Genomic DNA, 17,244 nt, shown 5'->3' on the forward strand with positions numbered 1-17,244 from the left:
ATAAGAGTGGCAAAAATTAATAAGCACTCCCAATGTGCAATCATACCTTTAACTTTGCAAGATGAATTGCTATTAATAGCACATTGTTAATTGGTTCCATTCATGGTGTATTACACAATCAACATGTAAGTTACACAGAGAAGAATGTACTGTAAGTCTATTCCACAAAGCAAATTGTTCTACATTGACTACCACTGTCTTAGTACTCCTTTCACCAGGGTGCTACATAACTTTTTAGAAGTAAATTTTAAAATAGTTGGAATATACTTTCCCAAAAATCTATTTCACTTGCCTGAAAAAATCTTTGAAAAAAGTTTTACCTCTTAAAAAGAAAGTTTTGCGGTTTTATAAACTATTGACCTCTTTCTCTCTTTTGACATGAACTGATCTACTTTGTTATTGTGTTTCCTTTTCCAAAGTGATTTTATTATGCCTGCCATGACCAGATTATGGTCAATATATCATATCGACCCTAATTTTGGTCATTCTACTGTGAGAATTTTGCTTGCCCGATTCGGGCAAGTAGTTTTGGTCTTTACTTCAAAACACTTGGGCCGACTCTAACCTTTACTTGCCCCGGGCAATCGGGCAAGTGCTTATGTAGCACCCTGCCTTTCACGATTTCCATATGGTATTACTGTCAGGCATACTTGTATATAAAAGGCAATTTAAGCAGCAAATACAAAAAAGTAAAAGAATTACACATAATACACTCATAATTATTTATATCTCCCACCTGTCCCCCTACTCCTACTCCCCCTCCCCCTCTCTCTCTCTCTCTCTCTCTCTCTTCCTCACAAAAGCATGAGCACTCTTAAATGTAATTCACAAACTACATTATACACAATATATATAATATTTATCTGTACAAAAACAGATTTAAAAAAATCTTCACACCATTTCTGCAAATGATAATAAATAAAGAAGTTTGCAGAAGGTTAGGAGCATTTCATTAGACGCTCTTTGAATTGCCAGCTATGAACTGAAATTGATGATAATGAACATATATTTGGCAAAGTGCAAGCCTTCTAATTCTCTTCTGCTCATATATTACTTCTATAACTTATATTATGATGAATATATACATGCTTCAATAGATTTAAAGACAAAACCATGTACATTCAACTTGTCTTTGTAGCAAACTCTAACTGCGATCTTTTGAAAAACTAGCACAGGATACATAAATCATTCAATCGCTGAGGCTTATAAAATCTACAAATTAGGTCAATAACAGTACCACAAAACATAAGAATCCTGTTTCCTTGGTGTTACAAAAAAAAAAAAATTTTTTGTTATTGTACTGATAATTAGAAGCACAAATCATTTGAAAATGAACCTGAATTTCACAATAAATATACAACAAAAGATAATGTAAAAGTATTAATAGTGACTTCAAAATATTAGCAGGAAATACTGCCATCAATGAATTCACACAAACATCACCTTTGACACATGCGTTAAAGCTTCGGAAAGGGCAATATTTTCTACAATCTCCCTCAAAGTCAGATATAAATCACAGATGCCCACAGCAACATTTCAGTAAAATAGACTTATAAATAAAATAATGCATTCTTGGGCAAGGCAACAACATTCATGTCCCATAAGGTTCATTGCAAACACGTAAATTGACATCAAAAGTAGACCTGAGTCAGAAAGGTTTTTTTTTTAATGCTGCCCACCTGTGACTTTTTCTGCAGAGACCAGTGGACCAATGTAAAAAAAAGAAATATATAAGAAATTCAGTGTCACTAAAGACTATCTTCATGTATACTATGGGCTGATATTAAAATCCAAGCAAGAAAATTGGGAAATCCTGTTCCCTATTAAGCTATTCTCATAGTTCTACTTGATTCATATCATATGAAACCGTTAGGAAATTTGGTTCTTAAACTGGTTATCTAAGTCTTTGACCTGTTTTGTAATGTTTTATTTCATCGGTCCACGGTCTGCAGGAAATTGGAACGGTCACCAGCACCATTGGTCAGGCACTAGTGGACCAGTCAGTTTGACTCAGGCCCAATCAAAAGCATAAGTTTACTATAATCTAAACCGTATGCTCGGACTACAGATCTAACAGGACATAGAAAGAAAAGGGAAATCAGAGAAGTACTCACATAACTCATTCTCTGATGTTCAAGATATCTATGCAGGTGGGTGTTTCATAAAGCTGTTTCTAAGTTAAGAGCGACTTCTGAACCTTTCTTACATGCTGAATCACAAGAAAGGATCACCAGTCGTTCTTAAAGTCATTCATAAGTTACGAACAGCTTTTATGAAACTGCCTACAGATAAGGTGGATTTGCCCTATCATATGCTGGTAATATTAGATAGGTTGTTAATACTAGATAAGTTGTCCAAGATAGTCATGTTCTACTGTTAAAGGCATGTATGGAAAATCATTTTTTTCTATAATTCCTGGCAGTTTCCGGATAAAAAAAAAAGACAGTAGAAAAAAGTACTTCTATAATAACAGAGGGCATCTCCACCTGTGAAGTATGCTTAAAAAAGCTACACTGTAGCCCGGGGGGGGGGGTACTCAAATTATTTTTTGATGGGGGTGTGCCCTACGAAACTCTGAAATGGGGGTCTAAGGAACTGACTACAAGGGTAAAGTATGGGGTCTTGGGAACTAAATGTATACCGGGCGGTGTGAAAAACAGGGTCTACGAAATGGATTGCGGCTCTGTAGGTATGGTGCACACGAGCGCTTTACATGTGCTAGCCATGCATAGAGCGGTTACTAGTTGCGCTTGACAATTTTGGCAGTGCTGGGGAACTAAGATGTCTCGTAACGGGAGTCTTCCGAGCGGGGCTGGCCGGCTTCTGAACTGAACTTTTGTCATTCGGAGTATCTAGAGAACTGAAAATTAGGTCTGAAAAAGGGGGTCATCAAAGCGGCACATCCCCGTACCACCAATATATGTGAGTGCCCCCCCCCCCCCCCCCCCCCGGGCACTGTAGTAATACTAGTACTTTATGACAGACTTCATGAAAGATGAACCTGAAAATCGGTCTAGAACTCGTCGTGGACGTTTCTGGCGTAGTTGTAGACTTTACTGCCCAAGAAAACAAAGTAACTGTTGTTAACTTCCCTGGCTGATAGCTTGCCATCTCCATCTGAATCAGCGACTCCCATCAGATGTCTTGCTTCGCTCTCGGCATGCTGTTTGTTCCTAGGGTCCATGTATTTCTGGTTGGTAGAAATCAATATCAGACACATTCAATATATGCAGGGCTTAGGAGGGTGAGTCAATATAATGGAACCTAACTTTCATGCTTATTTGTGAGAAAGTTGTCAAATTGATTTCTATGAAACATACATCCTTTGAAAATGAGACTTATCAGCATGCTAAAGATATCTCAATCTATTTATTCTATATATTCATTAATTACAGTATAACAAAAATATAGCATGTGGCAGCCTTAGGGCTAAATTGTATACAATTTACATTAGTTATGATTAATACAAAAGTACAACACAAAATACATGCACAATAGCATTTAAGAAATATAGTACATACATAATAATGAATGATTGTGCAATATAATTTACATCAATGAACCTTTCCCCAAATTATAGACACGTTTTAAATCAGGATGAACAACACTTTTGAAAGAAAAAATAGAAGGATATTCCACAAACTCTTCAAAGTCTGCTATCTAATTTCCATCCAAGTTGATATAATTCATGGTCATCAGTTCATAGAACCATATAATCCACATCATTGAACCTTTCCCAAAGCTATAGACATGCTTCAATTCGGGGAGAGGAGAAGGAAAATAGAAGGAAAAGAAAAGGATTTACCGACAACTCTTCAAAGTCTGCTATCCCATCTCCATCCAGGTCAATATTTTCTTCAAACTCCTTCTTTCGTTCTCGGACCCACTCCTCTTTCTCCGCTATCTTATCAACGTCATACTGCTCATCATCGGGAAGGGCAAGGAACTCTCTGAGGTTCAGAGCCTGATCCAAGTTTTTATCTGAAATACAAAAAAAATGAGTTCCCAAATATCCTACATCAAAATGAAATATCAAAATACTAGCTTTTGACAATAGTGGCACCAAAATTGTTGAATAACCTTCCCCATGATGATAATAATGATAATAATCTGCTTATACAGTATATAGCACTTAATACGTCGGAATGACGTCTCTCATCGGTTTTAAAGATATCAGATCAATTACAGACTTTGACGGATTCGGTTCATATTTATTTTTTTAATACATGATTTACTTTTTCAACTATGTACATGTACATGTATAATAGGTTTCTATAAAGAACTGTATATTATTATAATTTATAAAGACAAAAGTCAAAACATCATCACAAGTTTCACACGATTTGCCACAAAGAATTATTATCATCCCTCAGTCTGAAATGCATCATCCTTTATCCACTACAGGATACTCGATCAAGCATTAATGTGCATGATACATCATCATCAAATCATCTGCATCAGTACCACAGCCACTATCGATGCCACCATGATCAACACCTACATTAAAGGAAACCAAAACCCAAGAATTTTCAGATTTTCTCCTTTATTTGACATATTTCACATTATCTCCTCCTGACCATCACATATGTGGTGTGAATTATATTTTCCCATGACATATGTTGTGCTCTGAAGGAGGCAAGATGCAATTTGAAAGATAAAGGAGGAAATCTGAAAATTTGTGTACAAAACAAATGGAGAGTTGTCCACAAAATCAGCCATTTTGAAGCATATTTGCCAATTTGAGGATCCCCATAGAAAGTACAACAAGACTTTTTAAACATCCATAACCGATTTTGATGAAACTTTTTTAAATTGTTCCTCTCATTTTACTCTTTCCAATAAGATTGCTTCTCTTCTTGGGTTTTGGTTTCCTTTAAGATCATCACTACCACCGCCACCACCATTATCATTACCAAAATCATTCCCCTCAAACACCAACCAAGTATTAAAAACAAAAAAATATCTATACTCACTGAGATCATGTAGAACTTCTTCCACTAGCATGCTCACCATGCTCTTACAATGCTCAGGATGAAGAAATGCCAAGAACTCCTCGATGCTCAGAGCATTGTCATTATCCTCATCTGCCCTGTCCCATCGATCACGATACATGGCATAGTCCTCTGTAAAGGAGATTATTCATACGCATTTACCAAGTATTCAGCGTATATTGGCAATATGACAGTCAATTTTCGCCAATTGGTAATGTTGAAGCCTGTTTAAACCTAGACCAGATGATCACGCGACCCTCAAATTTACCGATCACTGGGTAAGTGCAGTGTGGAGGAAAACGTGCGTTTTCGTGATTGACGTGAGTCAATAATGTATACTCGAGAATCATCTAACATTGTTTTCTTGATATTTCAAAATGCTTTGATTCCATTAATCACAAATTATTATTAAAGAAATTGAAATGTTATGGTATTTAGGGATCAGAAATAGAATGGTTCAAAAGCTACCTATCTCAACGAACGCAAATAGTTTGTTGTCATGGTCAGTTTTCTAAACCAGGAGATGTTATTACAGGTGTGCCCCAAGGTAGTGTCCTTGGCCCCATTTTATTTTTATCATTTATATATGATATTACAGATTGTTTGAAATATTGTTCAAGTAATATTTTTGCTGACGATGTTGTTATCTACTTCTCGCACAATAGTGTTGATAAAGCCATTACTACACTACAAAATGATTTAAACTCACTTAAATCTTGGTACCACAACAATAAATTACCGTAAGTAACGGTGTATTAACCGCACCTTTTTCTCGGCGGGATATAAGCAAAAGTCGGGGGTGCGGTTTATCCACGGTGACGGGTCTGAGCCCGCCCGCGTAACCCCTCCCGAACATGTAAGAAGTCTGCCAGTTCACAACACATCGAGTGGCCGGGCGTAGCCGCCCAGGGCAATGTCGTTTAGAGGGGTATGAGCCGCGGGTAATGGGAAGCGATTATTACGATCTTAATCAAATAGTGTCCATAACAAATGCACCCACCTTCATGACACTAATTTCGACTTTATTCTCGATTCAAAGCAGCGAAGTTTCCTGGCTAAGTTCAAAGAGACGCCAAGCATTCTCGGTAATAATTTGTCACAGCTGAGCAAGAGCCGAGAGCTAGCTTGCGTTGTATTGTGGTTTTAGTGCAACTTAAGCTGGCGCTATTCATTTTAACCCCTCAAAGTCCCGTTTCGCGCCAGCTTATTTTTTTCTTTCCTGTTTGCTTTTCATAAGATACCATGTACACTGTGCACCACGTATGAGAGAGACGGCACGAAGCCGTAAAACAACTGGAAAAAATGCCAATTTCTTTGTTTCTTGAACCTTCCTGTAATCCCGTATCCAAAATTCATGCTAAGCCATCGAATGCTAGACAAATTCTGAAAGTGATTGTGAAGTTGTGATGCAAGAAATGTGAAAGACACAGTTCACAATTTGACAAGATGTATGATGGGGGAACCTAAAGCTACGCACTTTGTTTTCAAACAATAAAAACTAACCCAATTTTAATATTTCAACAAATTATCTTTCACTAATTTGTGGCAAACATTCTAAATATCGTTAACCAAGAAGAAAATATGGCAAAACTCACTAATACGAAAATCCTGCCGTGTTTTCCGAACACCTCTTGATTTCGCCGCCCGATGTAGAAGGTGTCCTAAAGCTACGCACTCGATTTATCATGCAAAAAATAGTATTTCCTGTGCCTCAATTTCTAAAATATATTCAAATTATTATAGGATAAAATGAAATTAAAGTGAATATAACTCCAAAATTCCAAACAGTTGTTGGTTTTCTCTGCATTTAGAGATTTACTGCAGCCTCTGTAGAAAAAAATGAATAGGAATCGTTTGTCACTCTGCAGTCACAGTTCCACACACAGAGTGCGCATTTGCCATAAAAACTGCATGCGCGATGAGTGGTGCGTAGCTTTAGGACCCGCGCAGCTTTAGGACCCCCTACCATACTGGTAGTGTACCGTATCGAAGTTTGCAATGTACATGTACAAGAACGGCAGTGCTGTGTGTGTGTACACTGTGACTGTGAGGTGAGTGAGTGTGTAAGTGGCCAATATTGTCGGGACCTTTCTTTCTTGCTAACATTTGTAGATGAATTGATCAAGAACAGCAGATTTCTGCATACCGGTAATCTCTTTGAATACTTTGAAATCTTTAACTTAGTTTTTGTTTCTTCGTACCTCAAATATGCATGTAAATGTGAGAAGGATTTTTTTTTTTTTTTTTTTAAGTCCAAAGTTGGGGGTGCGGTTAATACACCGTTACTTATGGTATGTATTAATATTGATAAGACGAAAGTAATTTTTTTAAGCCCAAGGTCTAACTCAAAAAATTGAACAGGTTAGTAACATTTGATATCTTGGTGTAATGATCAATAGTACGCTAAATTGGACTTTTCATCAAAGTCTTGCCAAGTTACTTGCCAAAAAACTTTTTGCTCTGCAAAAATTTAGCCTTTATTTTGATTTTAATGTTCTGCATCTAATGTACAAAACAATTATCCAACCTAATCTTGATTATCCATACTCTGTGTGGGGTAATTGTTCATCCAAAAATAAACAGATACTTACACGCTTACAAAAAGGGGCTACAAGGACTGTAACAAAAAAAATTTGATTATGAAAATACCAATGGTCTAGATTTAATTAAATCGTTAAAATGGCAATCTTTTGATCGAAGAAGAGATTATATCATAGCGCTGTTGATGTTCAAATGTATTCATGGATTTGCTCCTACATGTATTAGAATTTGCAAAAACATTGAAATGAACTTTGATAGACATGGTTTTAACACTAGATCTGCTGATTCTCTAAATGTAATCTTGCCAAAACCAAATTTAGAATGTTTCAAACATGGTTTTACATATGCGGGATGTAAGGTGTGGAACACCCTGCCATATGCTATAAAGAACTCAACATTCTTACTATATTTTAAGTACTTGTATAAAAAGCCGTTTTAAAGTGATTGTAGATTTTTTAGTCCTTACCAATGTACACGTCCATCTGCATTTATTTTTAGTCTCTTTTAAACTTTTCGTGCAATAACTTGTATTGAGCACGGACCTGGACGCCGCCAGATTCGTCTCCCATTTGCAATAGTTGTCCATGTGTGTATTGTAAGTTCAAGAATAAGTCGTGTGTCAATTGTTATGCGTGTGTAATTTTAGGATGATCAGTCAACATGTTGACATTATATGAGTAGATGCGGGGTGGGGTTGCTTGAGTGATGATTCATTGTGGATGAAGGTGTGTTGGTTGAATGGGTGGGTGGATGGATGCGTAACTATACCATTTGCTCCTGTAATGGGAGACAAATTTTGCAAATGGTTCCAGGTACCTCATCTTTTTAAAGCTTGTAAATAATATATCTTTTATTAAAGACGTAAATAATGATTTAGCAGTGTCATTTTTCTTTGTCTTAACTATGATATGCAGCTGGTCGTATTCTTTGATCATATCTGATTTTGATGTAAGTTTTTCAGTACCTTGATGTAAAACAGTATTTACATTGATCTTGTGTTCTCCTGATTAAATATATTTCAATAAAATAAATAAATAAAATTGTAATTCAACACAAGAGAATTGGCCATCAAATCTTTTTCAAGCTGTCAATTCTTTCTGAAACTTTGAATTATGTATTTTAGAATATCTTGCACTCTCTCAAAGTGATGCTTTAGTTTTTTTATTTAAATGGAGGCTTTGAGCACTTGTCTTACAATTTCAGTTGTAAGATATCAGGCCACTCAATGATTACATCACAAAACCTTAGCGTCAAGATGACCTCAGTGTTATCAAGACTAGGAAATTATCTGGCTAACTTTCAAGTTTGTTGATTATCATGTGACTCGTTTCCATGCGACTAGAAACCACATTGGGGACCACCCCCGCCCCCCCCCCCCCCGGCCTTTGGAGAGAGAGCACAAACCATAAGAAATCTCCACCTAAACATAAAGATTGAGTTTCGAGTGCATTGACAAAGGGCCTAACTACAGGTACAAGTAAATCATCTAAGTTAAAACTCCGAATTGTTCATTAAGTTTAGCAACATTACACTGGAGTACAGATGGGGGGGAGCTTGGGGATCATGGCTCCAAAATGTTTGACGCCAAAGAAAAATAGGGAGAAAAAGAAAGAAAAGGAATGAGTGAAATAATTTTCTGAATTTTGTCAAAATCTCATTTTTGTATTAACAGGATAAAAATGTTTGCTCGCTCGCATCTTTTTTAACTTTCGCTCTATCCGCCATACATGTATCTGGCCCCCTCAAATTTTTGGCTCATTGCGCTACTGCAACATCATGTGAATGTAACAGATGCTACCCACCTTCTAATGTTTCACCAATGCTGACCTTGCCTTCTCGATACGCCTTTAGCTGCATCTCATCTATACCTCGATACCTGAAAAATTGTTCCCTGTATTCATCCCACTGTAAAAACCCTGGAGAAATAATAACACACACAAAAAAATTAATTAAAACAAGTCATTTGAGTACTGCACATCACACAAGCGACCACTCTTATCATTATAATAATAATATGTCCATTTATATAGCGCAGTTACTATGTGCATATACTCAAATGCGCTTTGATACTTGGTATATTATTACCCCGGCCGTAGCTGAGCCGCCATATTAATAGGCGCTAAAGCGTTCAAGGAATAAATCTTACCAGGTACCCATTCACCTCACATGGGTCGAGTGCAGCACAATGTGGATACATTTCTTGCCGAAGGAAATTACGCCATGGCTGGGATTCGAACCCACGACCCTCTGTTTCAAAGTCCGGAGACTAATCCACTGGGCCACAACGCTCTTCTCCATCTATATCTATCCACCCCCCCCCCCCAGATTTAGCAAATTTCGTTCTTGTTCACTCATGAATGGACTTCCAGTACCCTTCCACTGCATATACCTCAAGTACTCTTTCTCTAGTATGCAATCCTAAAGGACGATGTATATTGAAGCCTGGATAAAAAAAAAGACCCCCCCCCCAAAAAAAAAAAGCCGTCTTTATGAGCAGGTGGTCTTTTTAATCATGTTTCTGTAATACATGTTTCAATGTAAAGAACTATTCAAAGGAAACTAAAATAAAGATTCTTTATAAAGAAGATATATAGCTCTTTGGAAGATGGGGCATGAGGTCAATTGCATAATAAACAAATGTATCAGGTTTTGAGAAATATAGTGGAATTATTTATCCGAGGTTGGACTGGCAATTACTATTTTTTGCCAGTTCAACTGAGGATTAATAATTCCCACTATGCTTTCACAGGAAACACCTGATGTATTTGTTTTATATCCTACTTCCAATTATTTAGAACCAAAATCTATGTGCTGAGCTTGCAAAGTCCGGTTACTTGCGTTGAATTACCTACTATTCCCCAAGCCACCACGCTCAGCGGAACGCGGATTAGTGCCTGCGCCGACGCATCACGGGACTTGCCCGAGAGAGACAGCTTGCTGACCAGTGGGCCCGAGAGTTTAGCTGAATATCCAGTTTTCTGAAATAATGACGTCAGAATATTGGTATGGCGAAAAATATATCGAGGTCTGACGTCACGCAATATCATAGTTGAAATATATTTGGTCACATGATGCTATTTGAACCAATCACTGTACAGCATTTGATCAATGTAGGATATAAAAGAATTTATCATCAATCCACTGGTCACTTCCATGAAATATCTGTAATTCTGATTTGCTGTTGAGCATTATCACCATGGTAGTAACACCTGGGGCCCGTTGCATAAAACTTTTTACCGGAGAAAACTCAGGTTGTTTTTACCGGAGTTGTTGCCCTGTGTTAAAGTCAATGGCAGAAATCAGACTAACCTTAGTTTTCAGTTTTTACCAGAGTTTTCTCAGGTGAAAAGTTTTATGCAACAGGCCCCTGAATGACAAAGCAACCATAATAGTAACTTTAATGTAGCAGGGCTTTGAAATGACTCACCATCTTTGTTGGTATCTACCGAGGGAAAGCCCTGACGGCTAGATGAAACCGCTTCACTGTAATGCTCAGCCGTCTTCTCCTCGATCCACGCTGTAAGCTCGTCATGCGTTAAATAGTTATCCCCATCTTTATCAGCCCTGGAAGACAAATAATTCAAAATATTAGAATCCTAAAAGGCATAAGGAATGTGGTATCAGTAAAAAAGAATTACAGAAAAATATCATCAAAGGAGTGAGCAAATGTTGGTTGAATATCAAATTATGGTTCTGTTACATTTTCATCCATGCACATAAAAAGGGCGCAAGTTGGCAACTTGGTTCTCAATATGACAGCTTGGTAGAGTAATGTTTCTGAAAAATACATATATTTTCCTCTCATTATTTTACTCTTCTATGTATTCAGATTTTCAAGTATATATTCAAATCGTACTTTTAATACATAACAAATGCATCAAGAATAAATTTTATGAAAATTCAACTGAAAACATTATTTCAGACTTCAGAATATAGATATTTGATTGCACGAGAATGTTTCAGTCCACAGTAATAAGACAAAATGGATGAATAATATGCACTTGCATTTCCATTGACTATATCGGAATGGGATTCAAGTACTAGTATGATGCTGAATTCATTCTTCTTTGGCAAATGCTTTATAGGTAAGAATATTATAACAAACAAATTTGGTTGGTGTTCATAAAACAGTTCGTAAAACATATGCATGACTTTACACACTACTGGAACTTGTTTTTACATAGATGCTAAGTCATGCTACATGTACATAGCCCTGTCACCAGGGTCACCAGTCTTGTGTAAAGTCATTCGTAACTTACGAACAGCTTTATGAAACACCCACCTGGAGAGCGTTTCATCAACATTTTTTATGTGGGACCTTCATGACATTTTCTATCTCTGAGTGACCATGACTTGGTCAGTTTATGAAGTGAAGTTCAACTTGAGAAAAATGGGGGTCAGACATACAAAAAGGTTGATTATTTTATGGAATTGCCCTTTTACTGACAATTCATCATATGAATACTAAATGGAAAATTAGCACTCAAAGGAATATTTACAATTTGAATATTTCGTTGAGCCGCTGCCTCCCTTCCTCCTCCTGCACATCGTTCATCTCCTCGTGGGCTGGTCCCCAGAACAGCTCCTGTTGAAATTCTTTATTCAACGCTCCGTTCCTCTCCATCTTCACAGCATCAATGTGATTGTTTGGAAATAATTCTGGGTTGAGTTCTTGGTTGTCTATCTCGTTGCCGCTCTTATTGCCATCCATTTTCAGTTTCCCACTGTCTCTCAATACGGCGGGCAGAGCTAGGCAGTCCAAGGTCATGTTTGCCAGGATTATTGCACACACAATAAGGGAAGGCAAAGGCCACTTCAGGGTAATGCTGAAAGACATGGTCCAACTTGTCGAGAAAGCTGACTGGAAACCAAAAAAAAAAAGAACTTGTAAGATAAATATATACAAATTGTATGTACATGTAGGTATGCTCAGCTCAGCTATTCTTAAATCTTGATTAACTTCTGATGGGCATCATAATTTGCCAATTTCTTTTCATTCAATCTTCCAGCAACAGTAAGTCACCATATCAAATCATGCCGACAAAAAAAACGGTATTGGCCACAAAGAAACGCTGTTATCGCTAACAAAGCACTAAAGCACACAACAACAAATAAACACAAAGCACAAAACAGTATGCCCAGTCACATCTTTTGGATTGTGATTTAAAACGTTGACCCAAGATGAAGAAAAAAAAACATGTTGTGACTAGACAATAGCATGAGGCATCGCTGTGACAGAGCCTCTGTTAGCGCTAACATTTATGTGCAGCCAGTACAGGATTATAGTATGCAGTTCTAAGAAACATTGTATTCAGCACTAGGGGAGAGTAGGGCGATTGAGGCCACGGGGTAAATAAGGCCCCCAGTTAGTTTTTAGCTCACTGCTCAAGTTTACCAGTGTCGATGGGATTGCTGTTGGTGAGGTGTTTGAGACAGTTCCTTAGCACATATTTTGAGCATAAAAATGTCTCATAGCATAATGCACTTGGCCAAGAGGAGCACAAACTTAGCAGCACCTCAAAACAAAAACTTTGAAAGAAGCATCGCCACTTTAGGGAGGCGAGTACTGTACCCACCCCGTAATGTGTATTAAATTTTATCTTAGTTTACTAAGATAAGATTATGGTACATGCCATAACTGTAGTAAAATTCACAACTTTCCCTCATTTTTTTCTGACTGGAAGCCTGTGAACTTAACATGCCTGATGGGGCAAATGAGGCCCCTGGATTAAAACATAATTAACACTGTGTGGTTACATCTCTTAAAACAGCAAAATACAGTGTAGACATCTCAAAACTTGCTTATGTACACTAAAGTGTCCATTTCCAATAGAACATACACATAATAATGTTCTATAACAGTTGAAAACACAATCCAAAAAGTATTTTTTCATAACATTGGCTAGGATTGATAAATAAATCCTTAAATGGGGGCCTTTGGAAAAATAATTAAATATCAATCCTGTGATTGTTACTAGTACATGTTTAGTCACTGTATCAAACCAACTGAACTAATATTATTTTGAATATAGCTACACAAAATAGATTTTAATCAAGGCACCTTATTTATCAATCTCTTATGTTTATTAGAAAATAGATGAATAAATGGGAAAAAGATTAACACAATAACAATACATATACTTAGACAAGACAAATATATGTAAATTTATAAGAAATAGAAATATATAATGAACTGATGAATAGGAAATAGTGACTGCAGACACAGACTAAATGGCATTAGTACATAAAGCCATGAGATAAATGGAAAGATGAATTCTAGAAATTTGAGAATACACAGATGAAGAGATAAATAGATATAAAATGACAAACATATTGAAAAGATGATGTATAAGTCTTATAAGATAAAAATGAAAATATTGAAATAGAAAATTACTAAAAAGTAGGCCTAATAATTACAAGAAGACAAAGTCAAAGATTTCAGGTCTAACTAAAAATGAATCGGCGGCCCTACATGTATGTCTATTTAGAAATTGTAAGACAAGATCCAGTTAACCCTGAACTCCCAGAAGACTGAGAAGAGGAGCATTTTTCATAGGGAATTTGCTTAAGCCTATCACATTTGTTTGCTTTCCAAGTTGATCCATCTGCAGTCAAATGTAAAATAGTCCCTGAATAAAATAAAGGCCAAACTGGAGACAGTCAGAAGGCCAAATGCTAAATACTCTCAGGAATAACCGTCATTTCTGGGGTTTTATTTAAAAATTCCCGACATTTTACTATACATGTACTGGTGAGTGGAGCCAACGTAGTATGTAAAGCCCTCGTTCTACTATCTATGCCGATGTTGCTACGGTTAGACAAACCTTCAGATCGGGTAGGAAGGATCGGGGAAAAATTAAGCAGCACGATATACCATAAACCTTGTTCATTGAATGAGTGTACCATACCAGGAGTCAACGAAAAATAATGTGCGGCAATAATAACTGTCAAAACCCAAAGAACGGGGGATTAATTATGTCCATGTGCCGCTATTACTTAGTAGGGCCTACGCCAGGAATAACCCGCTCATCCCACGTCCACGACTGCACGCCGTGTCATCTACGGCTACGCTTTTCTCGCTATTCCCCCAACAATTAAAAATGAGCGTTTTCTAATCGGGAAGATCGGCATGAAATTGTTCAAAAATTTTGGGCGATCTCGCCGATCTGAATATTAGGCCGTGCACCATTACCCAGTCATTACAAACACAACGTTGTTATGATGGCATGCTGCCCCCGATTCCTGTCCTGCTCTCCGACTCCGCCGATCTAATGATCGGGATAGATCAGGGGTTTCCGATCATAATGGAATGGCCCCTTAACAGTTACAGAAACTGAAGTTTTCTTTTTGGTCTAGGCTACATGTAGACCAAAAGCTTCGGTCTCTGTTATCCGCTGAACTCCGTTGCATTGGCTCCACTCACCAATTACAGAGACCGAAGTTCTAAATCTAACTCGATCTGTACAGGGACTCAATGGCCACATGTTAATGTATTAAGTTTGGATAAACCAGAGAAGTGGGAGTTGCGCGACAGCCGAAGTAAGTAAAAGTCACTGGGTTTTTTTCCTTTTCCTTTTTTTTTCCTTTTTTTTTTTTCCTATTTATTTTTTTTAAAGTTAATTTTTTCCCATTTTGGAGCATCTACATCTCACTTCAGGCCAAAACAGAATAATAATCTTTATTTACTTTGGTCCAGTTCTTTTTATACATTTTTAATTTTATGAAATAAAAAAAATCGATGAGCCCCGGCCGTCGCCCTCGGGGCGGGGGGATTTTGGCTTTTTGTATAATAATATTAATAATAAATAGTTAATAATAATATTTATATTATAATATGTTCACCCCTTTAAATTAATGGCGGCTGCGCGATCGCGAGCCGTCTGTGTACGAGGAGAAATTTGAAGAATTTTTTTTTTTTTAATCCTTGAAACAGACGGCTGCCAGCTATCTAGGCTACATGTAACTTAGAATTAGATATAACTTGTTACAAATGTTAGCCTGATCCGACTGTTAAAAAGTGTTAGAATTATCTGACCCGTCGAACAACTTTTTTTAGAACATGTGGGACTGAACTCTCATTCAACTCTGACTTGAGCTCTGCGACTGCGTCGCGTCTCTGACATTGTGCAGTAAATTTTTGGTCACTGATGCTCATCAAATGCTGGTCAATCAACAATCATACTAATCATAGAAAAAAGGCTTTATCATGAACCCAAAAATACGATAAAACTTACATTCTCTGCAAAAGATGTAGGGTAAAATTTTAAAGACGTCGTTATAATTTTTTAAAAATACACCAGAGTACACACGTCTTGTGTGCATGTGTGTGTATGTGAACTAGTCTAGAACTCTAGTCTCGATTCCACAGACTTAATTGTAAGACTAGAATCAGCAATTGGTTAATTGCCAAATAAAGAAGACCCCCCCCCCCCCCCGTGGCGGATCCAGGCGGGGGCACATCCGGCCCGTCCCCCCCCCCCTTGAGAGCATAAATGTAAAATATGCCGTTTTTACCCAAGTGTGCCCCATATATAAAGCGAGGACTTTCTTTTTGCTTAATTGTCAGCGGAAAAATGTGCCCCCCCCCTTTTTGGAAAATCCGGGATCCACCCCTGAGCAATCCTAATAAGTGAATCTATAGTCTCACTACTAGACAGAAGTTGATGTTTTATTTACTTTCAAACATGTACTCACCCCCCCCCCCCTAGCTTGAATCAGCGGCGTAACAGGGGTCGGTGGCCAGGGGGGCAAGAGCCGAAAGTTCCCGGTCATATCATGGTATGAACAGGCGTAATGATGTAATGAGGCGACTATTTTGAGAAGGCCAGATATTGCGTATCGGGCAGCATTTATCTTTTTTTTTTAATTGCGAGCGAGCGAAGCGAGCAAGCAAAAATTGTGACCTTTTTATACAATAATCCAATATTATGATAGATTTTGACATGATATCCAGAGAATAATATATTTCACTATATCTCTCTTTAGATTCCTTTTTTTGTGGTCTGTACGCCACATGTGAACAGGATTGTGCTATATACTGTGCCCCTCGTTTTTTTTTTAACTCTTCACGCTACTGCCGCAAAGAATCCTGTTCACATGTGGCGTACAGACCACAAAAAAAAAGGAATCTAATGAGAGATAGAGTGAAATATTTTATTCTCTGGATATCATGTCAAAATCTATCACAATATTGGATTATTGTATAAAAAGGTCAAAATTTTTGCTTGCTCGCTTCGCTCGCTCGCAATTTAAAAAAAAAAGATAAATGCTGCCCGATACGCAATATCTGGCCTTCTCAAAATAGTCGCCTCATTACATCATTACGCCTGTTCATACCATGATATGACCGGGAATTTTCGGCTCTTGCCCCCCTGTTACGCCGCTGATTCAAGCTAGGGGGGGGGGGTGAGTACATGTTTGAAAGTAAATAAAACATCAACTTCTGCCTAGTAGTGAGACTATAGATTCACTTATAAGTATTGCTCAGGGGCGGATCCCGGATTTTCCCAAAAGGGGGGGGGGCACATTTTTCCGCTGACAATTTGACAATGAAGCAAAAAGTCCTCGCTTTATATATATGGGGCACACTTGGGTAAAAACGGCATATTTTACATTTATGCTCTCAAGGGGGGGGGGGGGACGGGCCGGATGTGCCCCCGCCTGGATCCGCCACGGGGGGGGTCTTTGTTCTTCTTTCGTACATTTTCCCGCT

At 37.7% G+C, this 17,244-nt stretch overlaps 1 protein-coding gene across 1 annotated transcript; it reads right to left on the reverse strand.

Moving 5' to 3' along the window:
* Positions 1-621: 621 nt before the first annotated feature.
* Positions 622-15,866, reverse strand: LOC129276662 (45 kDa calcium-binding protein-like). The gene is made up of 7 exons (XM_064109424.1): positions 15,767-15,866; positions 12,032-12,393; positions 10,960-11,096; positions 9,335-9,448; positions 4,974-5,123; positions 3,806-3,981; positions 622-3,190 (listed from the first exon to the last, which is right to left on the reverse strand). Exons 2-7 carry the CDS (start codon positions 12,367-12,369, stop codon positions 3,014-3,016), a joined length of 1,092 nt encoding a protein of 363 aa, XP_063965494.1. The 5' UTR covers positions 12,370-12,393; positions 15,767-15,866; the 3' UTR covers positions 622-3,013.
* Positions 15,867-17,244: the final 1,378 nt, after the last annotated feature.

The sequence above is a fragment of the Lytechinus pictus genome, chromosome 14, assembly GCF_037042905.1.
Source record: "Lytechinus pictus isolate F3 Inbred chromosome 14, Lp3.0, whole genome shotgun sequence".
In the NCBI taxonomy this organism is placed as follows: domain Eukaryota; kingdom Metazoa; phylum Echinodermata; class Echinoidea; order Temnopleuroida; family Toxopneustidae; genus Lytechinus; species Lytechinus pictus.

Bases quoted from the DNA above. Each gene is read 5' to 3' on its own strand.
- LOC129276662 (XM_064109424.1), bottom strand. From the start codon at position 12,369: ATGTCTTTCAGCATTACCCTGAAGTGGCCTTTGCCTTCCCTTATTGTG. The intron at 5,124-9,334 runs GTGGGTAGCATC...TCTCCTTTACAG, and splicing joins CATTGGTGAAACATTAGAAG to AGGACTATGCCATGTATCGT. The intron at 3,982-4,973 runs GTGAGTATAGAT...TTTGTATTTCAG, and splicing joins AGAAGTTCTACATGATCTCA to ATAAAAACTTGGATCAGGCT.